Below are 12,500 nucleotides of genomic sequence, written 5' to 3'. Positions count from 1 at the left end.
AAGATAATAAAAGAATAATTGGCGGTGGAGGCGGTGGCGGAGGGGGGAGGGGTGTAAGCTGGGTGGATGAGCGTTAGCGAAGAACAATGGTGATGACTGTTAGTATATTTTATGAAGTGCTTTTGAGAGCATCGATAGACTTTGAACTCGGATTGTTTGAACAAAAAATGACCCGCTAAAATTATGACCTGAAGGCAGTACAGCATAACGCATTTGCGTGTGAGAAAAAAAAACCCTCGTTGGACGTGTGGGTTTCGTGCTCGCCTACCAGTTCGATTCCCCGCTCAGCCAACGAAGAACCAGAGGAATGTATTTCTGGTGATTAGAAATTCATTTCTCGATATAATGTGGTTCGGATCCCACAATAAGCTGTCGGTCCTGTTGCTAGGTTACCAGTTGGTTCCTAGCCACGTAAAAATAGCTAATCCTTCGGGCCAACCTTAGGAGAGCTGTTCGTCAGCTCAGTGGTCTGGTAAAACTAAGAAATACTTAATTTTGTAGAAGACTGTCATAATCGTTCCAGGCCTTTGATAACCGTAGATTAGCATTTTCCTGCACAGTGCTCTGGAACTTCGCGGTTATTATGTTATTCATATGAGCACAAGTTCGCATGGAACAAATAAAAGATGAAAATAACTTGCCAAGCAAGTGTTCTATGCTAAGCAAGTGTTCTACTTCACACATTCTTTATGTACCTGACAGCTGTTGAGCATTAGACGAAGTTTTATTTCTCTCTCTCTCTCTCTCTCTCTCTCTCTCTCTCTCTCTCTCTCTCTCTCTCTCTCTCTCTCTCTCAACTTCCGTTGCGTGACAGTAGAGACTGACTCAATAAATATCCAAGGAGAAACGAGTTAATCACCCAGATGCAGATAGCCATTGACAGATTAATTCCTGCAAACTGACGTGACAAAAAAAAACATGGTCGTCTACGCAGAAGAAGAAGAAGAAGAAGAGGAGGAGGAGGAGGAGGAGGAGGAGGAGGAGGAGGAGGAGGAGGAGGAGGAGGTAGTGCACAAAGTTCTCGCAGATGCAGAGGGGCGTTGGGGACTGCTGAAGAAGAACTCGTCGTCGCAGGAGTGCTAGGGGTATCCGTTCCCTCGTGGGTTTTTGTGGGTGTTTTTGTCCTCCGAGGGGAAATGGGCATCAGAGGGGGACGGCTTGTGTGTCTGTTGGCCCTGGTCGTCAACAAATTGCAAAGGAAGTCGGAACAAAGGCGAGGTGGTGGCTTCCGAGAGAAGTCTTGACAGATGTATTATTTGAGAGTTCGAAGCACAATGAATTTTCCTTTCGCTCTCGGTAATTGTTTTACTTTGCAGGATATGAAAAGAGAGGATGGATTTGCATGCGGATGAATGGAAAGCGGGAAGGGAACGAGCAGGTGTGTGTTTGGAGAGAGAGAGAGAGAGAGAGAGAGAGAGAGAGAGAGAGAGAGAGAGAGAGAGAGAGAGTACCTGTGAAATGGTTCAAATGCGCAGTGAAGGGAATTTACCTCGTCGATAAAGATAAAGATATATACGTACCTAAGGAGAGGGAAGTGTTTTGTAACGTCAGTCTATTTTGGCTCGTAGTTTATTTCGTTCGATTCAGGTCACCAAATTATTGAGTTATTTTTTTATAAGTTGAACAACAATAAAATCCTATTCCCAATGTGGGAAAAAGAAGACATAACTATGGTAAATTTTAACAATATAACAGAATTTATTAAATTCTCTCTCTCTCTCTCTCTCTCTCTCTCTCTCTCTCTCTCTCTCTCTCTCTCTCTCTCTCTCTCTCTCTCCAGTCATATAACAATATTCAATAGAAAGCGTCCAGTAGATGACATTTCGACCATTTACTTAGGTATTTCAGCTATAAAATTTCGATATGAGATTGTGTGCATATATATATATATATATATATATATATATATATATACTATATATATATATATATATATATATATATACACATATATATTATATGAGTGTGTGTGTGTGTGCGCACGCGCGCGAGGTTATTGGAAATGTGTTCTTTTCCGCAGATATTATCAGGTGTACATTAATGTTCTCACCGTAAAATCAAGCGTTAGAAATTTGGGCCCTAGGCAATCATAAAATAATGTTGATTTGTCATAAATTTGTACGTTCTGGTTGCTGCCTTCCTCTGGGAGTGAAATTCGTTGCTGTATATTTCGAAGGCGAACTGGTGAAGCCACACTCATATCACTTTTCAATTTGAATCCTCTCGATTCTATGTCAGACGAAGGTGCGGAATTCTGGGTGGAAGTCTTTCCAGTTTGGGTATAGCAAACCAATACTTGCCATTTTCTGCTTATGTACTTGATGACATATATATATATATATATATATATATATATATATATATATATTATATATAATTATTATAATATATATGTATGTATGAATATATATATTATGTGTGTGTGTATATATTAATTATTATAATTATTACTTATATATATATATAAATTTATGTGTATGTATATATGTGTGTGTGTGTAGTTATATATTATATATATATACATGATATATATATGTATAAATATACATTGGGTATGTGTATTAATAATATGAACAAAGTTATAGCCACGAAGGAAAATTGAAACACAGGAGATGCTAATTCTCCTTCGTGGCTGTATATATATATATATATATATATATATATATATATATATATATGTATATATATATATATATATATATATATATATATATATATATATATATATAAAATCTTTAGAAGGAAAAGTTGCATTTTATGAAGTAGAATCCTGTTCTCTTGTTTGACAGGTCTGTTGTGGACGACCAATTCCCAATATTTAGGAGAATTTTGTTCTGATAATTTTCCTGGCAGATTTGCAAATGGAAGATGTTATTTTTTTGTAGTTATCGTTTTATGTTCTGTGCATTGAATAAAAAAGATCCACTTCCTAATTAATTTAACATTTCAGGAATTTAGTCATGACATTTATTAGTCCCAGACGCTCCGTGTAACTTTTTAAATTCTCGTTTCATTAATGTATAGTGTGGCCATATGGCTCCGATCAAAAAGGGGGAAAACACTTAACCCCCCCCCCCCCCTCTCACTTCCCAACACTTTTCAGTGAACTGGAAAGAGGATCTTCTGTGGCCCTAAACGCACTATTCTTTTATTCACATGATGGGGGCCAATGGTATTTTATAGTAGATAGGTAGGTGTCTTTATAATATTTATGTAGCTGCATGATCATTCATCTTACTTCATCGGTAAATTAGAAAGAAATCCTGTGATTTATTTTGCATTGCATGGTGTTCCAGCTCCTTCCAGTAAGCTGGAAAGAAGGACTTAGTGTTTCCAAAGCCTTTTGTTGTCTACTGGAAAATTAGTTTATCCATGGATCCAGAACACTTGAAAAAATCCCTATATTTTTTATCTTCAGGGTTTTCCAGTAAGCTGGAGAATGAGACCCTGGAATGAATCGAGAATTCAGTTCCCTTAAATCCCTTTTTCTCTCCTCTAGATCTTTCCAGTGTTCTCCTGTAAGCTGGGAAAAAAGACACTCGAGTTAGCTGGAATAAAACACTTATATAAATCCTGAATCTCAGATCTCCTTCAAACTTCGTGCCATTACTACTTGATGTTTCCAGTGCTTTCCAGTAATCTGAAGGTCAGATCCCCTTCAAACTTCCTTCCATTAGTGCTTGGTGTTTCCAGCGCTTTCCAGTCATCTAAATTTCAGATCTCCTTCAATCCTCTTTCCATTACTGATTGTGGTTTCCGGCGCTTTTCAGTAATCGAATGCCATATCCCCTCAGGCTTCTTTCCATTACTGTTTGGTGTTTCCAGCGCTTTCCAGTAATCGAATTTCATGTCCCCTTCAAACGTCTTTCCATTACTGCTTGGCGTTTCAAGCGCTCACCAGTAAGGCATCTGAATGTCAGATCCCCTTCGAACTTCTTTCCATTGCTGCTTGTTGTTTCCAGTGCTCTCCAGTAATCTGGAAAGAAGAACCTGGGTTATAGAAGCATAGGATGAGAGGCTGTTATCTAGTTGGCACAGTTCTAGACACATCACCGTGTTTGGCTGGTGCCGAGCAACTGGTTCTGGTGGGCGGCGCTGTATGCTTTCTTAAAGTTATTGGATGCCCGAGAGAGAGTTAAAATTTATCTTTTTATTGCCAGCGTTTCCTTGTTGAGATGACCCCGAGGGAACATTTTCCTTCGAGTTTTTTCCCCTGTTGTTTTTTCAACCAAGTCGACGTTGTCCATTAATGAGTTTTCATAAATACAGTTCGTTGTTTTTATAACGTGTTTTGTTTGAAGATTTCCTGGGAAAAACATTCTTCCGTTTGTGTATGTTTTTTATAAGCTTTTAGGTGTTCGGTGTATGTCTTTGAAATGTATTTTGATTATCATACCTGAATAAAGTGTTTTCTCATTCATGTCTTATTTTATACGGATTGTAATATATATATACATATATTAGATAAAGTCCAAGTAATAGAGGTTTTAATCTAGGGAACCTTTCGTCTCGAATGAGAAAAACGTGTGATATAAGGTTAATATTGTTAGTGGATGAAATTAACAATGTTGCTTTTGATGTAAATTATGACTCAATAATTATTGATGGAGTGCGCTAGGGTGATTCGAACATTTTACCTGAGGTTAATTCGTTCCAGTTGAAGGTTTTGAAGTTCTTATTTTTCTTCGTTTCACCAGAAAACGAAGACATTCGTAGTATATGATATTCTTTACCAGTATGCAGAAAAGGAAGATATAATTGGTTAAATGTTTTTATTATATGAATTTGAACTTTTTTTGTCATCAACAAAAAGAACGTATAAAATATAATTTCCTGACAGGACTTGTAGAATGAAAGTATGAGATGAAAATATTTATTTTTGGCGTAATCACTCTAGTTGATTCACATCAACCATGCATTTGATGTCTAGGCCAGTCCCTTACAACGCTCCTTATTGGCTGTTCATAAGCCTAGCACGGGCCTGGTAACTCTCAGTCTTTCTCGAGAGTTTACATGGGTAGGATGTATGTTCCATCTCTCTTGAGGGGTACTTTTGAAAGACGTATCACTCAAGAGGGGTGGACCATAGATCCTACCCATGTGAACTCTCGAGAGAGACTGAGAGTTTCCAGCCCTGTTATTGGCTTGTTAACAGCCAATCAGGAGCGTCGTAAGGGACTGGCCTAGACATCAAATGCGCGGTTGATGTGAATCTACTATAGAAAATGTTTGCCAAAGATTTCTAGCCAGCATATGTACGTGCTGAAAAATATTGTGGCGAAAATTATTGCACCGGTGTAAGGTATTTTTTGTGAGTAGTAGTGTAAGATATTAATTATATTGTCTGGTTTGTTTATTTCTGTCGTATTCTATTGACATTCCGGCCTAGGAGAAAAGAAATGACACCAATGGAATCAATTTTCTGAACGCAAAATGAAGCTGATTAAAATTTTGGGTTTGAAATTAACAATTTAAGTGATTGGCTATACTTCATTTGACCTTTATAATATTCTTGGTACTGGCTTCGTATTTTACTGCTTTTACTGCGAGTTGTCTATATGTAGCCTTTTCAGAATTAAAAAATCAGATTGAAATATATGTTGAGTAGTCCGTGTGTATATTATATTATAATTTAATAATATATAAATATATATTATATATAATATTTAATGTATTATAATTATATAAAAATAATAAAAGTATACTATAATAATTAGTTATAATATTATATTATATATATATATAAAGAGGAGAGAGAGAAGAGAGAGAGAGAGAGAGAGAGAAGTTAGTTTTCTGAAGGGGCTATTTCACGTATGTGAAATATCGTGGCTTTGAAAGGAAAGTTGTATTCATGTATCCATTTTTAAAATTCATATTAATGTCGAACGTGTGGAATGTCTCGTTAGGTATGTGTTAGTAATGCCAAGTTTTCAGACTTGTTTAATTTCAGTCTCGTTTGCTATTAGATCTCCCCCAGTGACTTACTTCATGCAAGGATTTTTTTTTTCCTTGAAAACAGCGAGTCACCGCTGCAGCCCAGAATAAGTCGATTGACGAATATCAAAAGCGAAACTGGCAACTCGAGTCGAGTATGGCATCAGATGCCGACTTTTCTTTTCTCTTTTATCTCCGAGGATTGAAACGGACAAAGAGACTGACTGGCCGGTTGTAGCTACTTCTGCAGGGAAAAAAGAGCGAGGAGAGAGGAATTTGAGAATGATTTGCTTTGTATCTCTGTTTTAGTATTATTTGTGTGTTTACGGTTTAGGTGAAAGCTTCACCACTGAAATCCTCGGGGCATTCGTCATCCTAGGATGTACGTATGTGTGTGTGTGCGTTTTTTTTTTTTTTTTTTTGGAACGGTTGTGGGGCCCTTGAACCAACGTCATCCTGAAGGGAGTTTCTCTCCCCTTGGGTTGACATGTGATGACCACCAGGTCAGATCTTCCCACTCTTTTATTATGGAGACCTGGTACCCTCGTTCTGCTTCGTACCTTCTGTCTTACGTTATATCGATACAGTTTAGTTTGCAATCACAGTAATATGCAGTTTATGGGGGCTTATTACGGAGGGGCGGGGGGTGGGGAAACAAATCCAAAGACGTTGGTAAACATTGCCATTATAAACTTTTGTTTAGGACAAAAGAAAAGTTATAATAATAAGATTAATAATAATAATAATAATAATATAATACAGCTCTGCAGTTTCGAGTAAAAGGTCAGAACGCTCTTGAGTTGAGAGGAAGTTACAGTATACGCTTGCAGACTATTGAGTGGAAAAGAAGAGAGAACATAAAGCAACAAAGGGATTGTCGGTTACAATAAAAGTGACAGAGAGAACAGGAGCTGGATTATAAGTTTCATTATTCTCTTAGATTTAATGACGATGCAAATTATTCGTAGTCATTTTGAAGAGAACGTTAGTGCGTGTATGTATATATATATATATATATATATATATATATATATATATATATATATTTATATATATGTATATATATATATATATATATATATATATATATATATATATACACATATACACTTTTCCGGTATATGCAATGAGCGAAGTCTATTTCGAAAACCGTCATTTAACTTATGAGAATAATTGCTGTATAAACTGCACCGTACGATGAAGCTTAAAGGTGGATTGTGTGTGTACATATATATATATATATATATTATATAATATATATATATATATATATATATATATATATATATATGTGTGTGTGTGTGTGTGTGTGTGTGTGTGTGTGTGGTAAATATACATATGATCGTATAGTCCTAGTCCAGCATTGAAAAAAATTAGGAAGGCTATTGAAAAACTTGCCAACTAGTATAATACGAGAATAAGGGTAAAGATTTCAAAGATGAGTTGTAGAGAGATGGAAACAGCCACGCCACGAGTAAGGTGGACGTTAGCTGATATCTTTTGGAATGGTTACCTACCGGGTGTGAAGTCGCTACCATGGATTTCAGAAATACATTTAGAAAAGAGGTTGTAAGCAAAAGAGCGTGCATAAAATGGTAGGAAATGATTTTTCATCGAACGAAATACCTGTCATTCAATTCCCTCTAGAGATGAGATAAAATAGACATTCTGAATATAATTCGCCATTTCGAATAACGCTCTCTTCAGGCCATTTTGAGAGCAGTTGGAGGACCCAGAGTGTTCAACAGAAGAGAGAAATTGTAATACGTTGTCAGGAAACAGAACCAAAGGCCAGTAAAGGTTAGCAAAAAAAAAAAAAAAAAAAAAAAAAAAAGTCAAAACTCCATTGGGAGGCTTCTAACGTTGGCCAGTGATGAAGTTGCCATTTAGTCACGATATTTGAAGCGCCGCCACGCAGTTTTCAGAGAAGCTCGTTTCCACATATTAAAAAAAAATTCCTTTACATTTCAATTCATTTTCGTGCTTTTTTTCCCTTCTCTCTCTCTCTCTCTCTCTCTCTCTCTCTCCTCTCTCTCTCTCTCTCTCTCAACTCAATGACGCTCCCCGCTGTCAGGGATATGCCGAGAGCTGTCGTCGACAAGACGAAAGCACAAAAAAACCTGTCTTTGGTGAAGTAGTAGAATTTAATTCGCTTTCATTTTTATTTCCATATTTCTTTTATTTTATTTCTATTTTCCTCTAGTCACGTTGGACGCGGAGCAGAAAGTTTGGCATTTTGACAGCTGGACTTCTCCAGCCGTGTGCATAGGTGTGTGTACGAGTTTTGTTTTACCGATTCTTTATATAATATAATATAATATATATATATATATATATATATATATATATATATATGTGTGTGTGTGTGTGGTGTGTATATATATATATATATATATATATATATATATATATATATATATATATATATATATATATATATATATATATATATATATATATCAATTCAAGCTACAAATATCTAAATTCACTTTACCTCCCAAATGATATATTTTCATATATGTACCGAAGGGGAATAATTGAAAATATATTATTCCGATAAGAGCGAATTAGATTATAAAGGACATTGTAGCTCAGATATATGTATATGAATCAGGAAATGTATATACTATATATATATATATATATATATATATATGTGTGTGTGTTTTGTGTGTGTAATATATATATATATATATATATATAGTATATATATATATATATATATATATATCAATTCAAGCTACAAATATCTAAATTGCACTACCTCCCAAATGATATATTTTGCATATATGTACCGAAGAATAATTGATATATAATATATATATAATATATATATATATTATATATATATGATGTATTGTATGTATGTATGATAGGTATACGTGTAAAAATTTGTTGTCTTAATCAGAGGGCCAGAGATGGGAGAGGAGAGTTCTTTTAACCGTTGATTTCTCTCATGAAATGCAAATATATCTTTAGTATTTGTAAGTGCGATTTTAGTAGGTAATTTTGGGAACAACAATTTTACTTCTTAAGAAGTATTCCACTTGAAGAGAATTCATTTGTGCTTGGAGGGATGAATTTTGAAAGGTTATTAAGAAATATTGAATAAATGAACAAAAAATGGGTAGTAATGAAGTAGAAGGTGACCATCATTTTGTTTCCAAGTTAAATGTTCGTGAAGATATTAGGATTGAAATAAAAATCTTGGAAATTACGAATTTATATGTATTAATAATAATGAGCTATTTATTCATATTTTCTGGCAGTGACGCAGAGAAACCAAACAGGGAAGTTGGTCTTACATCCCTGGAATGCGTAATTCTAAATATGGAGGTCGGGTATCCTGCATTCTGGAAAACAGAAAATCCCGGAATTGGGATTCGACGTTCCGGAAAATTAAAAATATCGGAATGGGTCCTCAATACCAGGATTAATAGAAACGTCTATAATGTGTATTCGACAAGGGGGAAAAAAAATTCTGGAATGTCTTTCGACATTATGGAAAACAAGTCCCTGGAATGTGTATTCGATATTCAAGGAAATAGAAGAATTCCGAAATGAATATTCGCCATTGTGGGAAACAAAGTTTAGACTAAATATTCGACATTTTGAAAAATTGCCTAACCGATTAGCATTTGACATTCTGAGAATTAATATATAGTGTTTTTTTTATATATATTTTTCTCACTTTCTTTGAGCTTTACATTTCCCTTCTTGGAAATTAGATGAAATATATTATTTTATTTCTCGCTTTATAGTACCTTGTCGTCCTTGAAAAATATAAGATTTGAGAAAATGCATTGTATTCATGAAATGAACTTACAGTGGCATCTCTTTCGAGAAATACATTATGTTTCCTGGAATATATTAAGAAATGTCTTGAAACATATCATTTTCTATTTTATAAAAAGGTATAAAATTTCTCGTCATGAAATATGCCTAATTTTTTCATGGCATTTATCGCGTTTTATAGGATTTCCTGAAATATGATATTTTTTTTGATGGTGTGTAATATAAGAATGTTTGTTTGATAAGTATTTATTAATTTTTTATGTAATGAAAAATATAGTATTTTCCTGAAAATTTGTCTTAGTTTATTTTACGAAATCAATTAGCTTTCAGCTCTTCACTAATCTTCCCAAACAGAACGCCAATTGATTGTTTAGAAATCCTTTTATAAGTCGTACCATACATCTAATCTAGGTCCTTCTGTGGGGAATAATTTGCATTTTATACTAATATTATACATTCACATGTTATTTACCTGAAAATGTAGGTAATTTTGTTGAGGGGTCTAGGGAGGGTGGGGGACCCGTTATTTGTTTGGATTGGTGGGTGAGGTATAGATCACTATTATGCGATTGGCTCTTGGTTTCTTGTTTGTTTGTGTTTTGTATTGTGGGGGGGGGTGGGAGATAGACTTTTATTATTAACTTTTCACAGTGGAAAAGTGATTTCGATGGCGGCAAATATTTTGTGAGAAAAAAATGTCGCGTACCATAATAGGTCCCAATGCTTGGACTTGTCCCTAAATTTCATAATCCGTACATCCATCCATACAACCATCTTCAGAGACAATCATGGTTACTAATACCATTCCTCCTTAGATAGGAGTTTTCATCCCCCTCCCCAGACCCACCCCCCACCCCCCTGCCTCCGTTGTAGTCACCCACCCATCGTGACGCTCATTCCCCCCCCCCCCCCCCACCCCCCACCCTTGGACAACATATTACCGAGGAAGGAGATTTGTCGGGCCGCCGAAATAAGGGTCGAATTGTTCCCTAAGGGGGACTTGGCGTCCGATCGTCTGTCAGCTCCTCTCCCACACCGTCTCCCCTCCCCCTCCCTCCTCCTCCATTAAGCCTGGCAGGACCTATGAGTCACCCAGTTTGACATGCAACTTTGATTCTTGAACGACACACCCAGCCAGACGTTTCACCCACGCCCATCAGCCCCTCAGTAGTCAGCTCTCTCCCCTCTCCCCTCTCCCCTTTTCCTTTTTACCCCCCTTCCGGGGTTTAGTTTTGGATTATTTCCTATTAGGTATTCTGATCATACATCCGTCTTTGGCTCTGTATTTCTTTAACGTGTCGTAATAACCAAATCACTCTCTCTCTCTCTCTCTCTCTCTCTCTCTCTCTCACATATTTCATTGAATCTTGTTACATGAAGTCAAATAATAGAAATTTCTAAATTTAAGTCTTGGTTTATTTAAACTTGATGCCGTCATAATGAAAAAAGTTATAGATAAATATTAGCAACAAAATTAATATACTTAGTTTTTACATGTTTTGGACTGTACGGATACTTTGTAGTTTCTGTTAGGATTAAATCTGTTTTGGTTCGTGACCGTGTGATGTTCGATAATCCTTTTGACAATTAACCATCTGGTATTTTTGATCTGTTGTTTACCTGATAACTTTCTCTCCAATTGTGTTTCATTTGTTCCTTGACAATGTCTTAGTGAAGACGAAAGCGCTTGGATTTCTGACTATCATTTTTCTATGGTATTCGCTAATTTAAAGAAGTCACGTGCATCTACTGTGATTTTTTAAGTATATATACACACAAATATATTATCGGTGTAAGTACAACAAGACTTAGCGTTTTCAAATACACAGTCATGAAGGATACTGTAATTGCCACATGAACCTATCGCAGAATATGTACCTTGAAATTTATATGTTGTTTTATGTTAAATTTAATAAAAAGATTAGTGGTTCTCGTAAAAATATATTATATTGGGTTATTGTTTTTGCATGAATTTCTGTTATTACTATTATACTTTTAATAAAACATGCTTGGTCTCGTGTTGAGAGTTTCCTGTTCTTGATGCAAGGGAAAAGTTAGCTATTTTTTCACTCGATAGATCTTGTTGAGTCAGATGCTAAGATAAATACTTGGCTGCACATTGATTATCAGCTTGATACTTTTACTGCTTTTCACAAATGTACAGCTTTGTTACGGTGATCCTTTGAAATGTTACATTAGGTGAAGAAAGGCAAGTCTACGGACTTGGTTTATATTAGACAAAACCAGTAAAATCCAGAGAGAAATTATCAATGAAAGGATAGCTTCTAACTTCGGAAGATCCTTCTCATATTTCTTGAGAAATGCGAGAAGGAGCTTTCGATGTTAGAAGCTATCCTCTCATTGGCAATTTCACTTTGGTTTTTACTGGTTTTGTCTAATATAAACCAAGTCTGTAGACTTGCCCTTCTTCACCTAATCTAACATTTCAAAGGATCACAGTAACAAAGCTGTACATTTGTGGAAGGCAGCAAAAGTAATACGCTGATGATTCCAATGTGGAGCCAAGAGAGTAAAGTTTATATTTGAGAGACTTCCTCTTGCTGAAGATGTAGTCTAATACTTTTCGTTTTAATAAAACAGTTGATATCGTTTTCCGTAAACGGATGAGTTTAATGCTTTTCATTTTTGTATGCTTTCCTATTAAAGAAGCATGATAAAAAACGGGGGAAAACCAAAGAAAAGGGAGACCCACAACATGACAAAGAATTTCCTGATTTTTGCAGTCATGAAAGCGATTTGCTTGCATGTTC

General features: G+C 35.6%; 1 protein-coding gene across 1 annotated transcript in view; it reads right to left on the bottom strand.

The window, feature by feature from the left end:
* Positions 1-926: 926 nt before the first annotated feature.
* Positions 927-12,500, bottom strand: part of LOC135217631 (uncharacterized protein DDB_G0271670-like) — a 36,809-nt gene continuing 25,235 nt past the window's right edge. Inside the window, exons 2-3 of the mRNA XM_064253597.1 lie at positions 3,876-3,976; positions 927-1,079 (exon numbers count right to left, since the gene is read on the bottom strand). Of these exons, the coding sequence (XP_064109667.1) occupies positions 927-1,079; positions 3,876-3,976 (254 nt within the window). The remainder of the gene's footprint in view (positions 1,080-3,875; positions 3,977-12,500) is intronic.

Source organism: Macrobrachium nipponense, chromosome 7 (genome assembly GCF_015104395.2).
Source record: "Macrobrachium nipponense isolate FS-2020 chromosome 7, ASM1510439v2, whole genome shotgun sequence".
NCBI lineage: Eukaryota > Metazoa > Arthropoda > Malacostraca > Decapoda > Palaemonidae > Macrobrachium > Macrobrachium nipponense.
The sequence above is the reverse complement of the archived record's forward strand: the minus strand, read 5'-3'. Positions and strand labels throughout refer to the sequence as shown.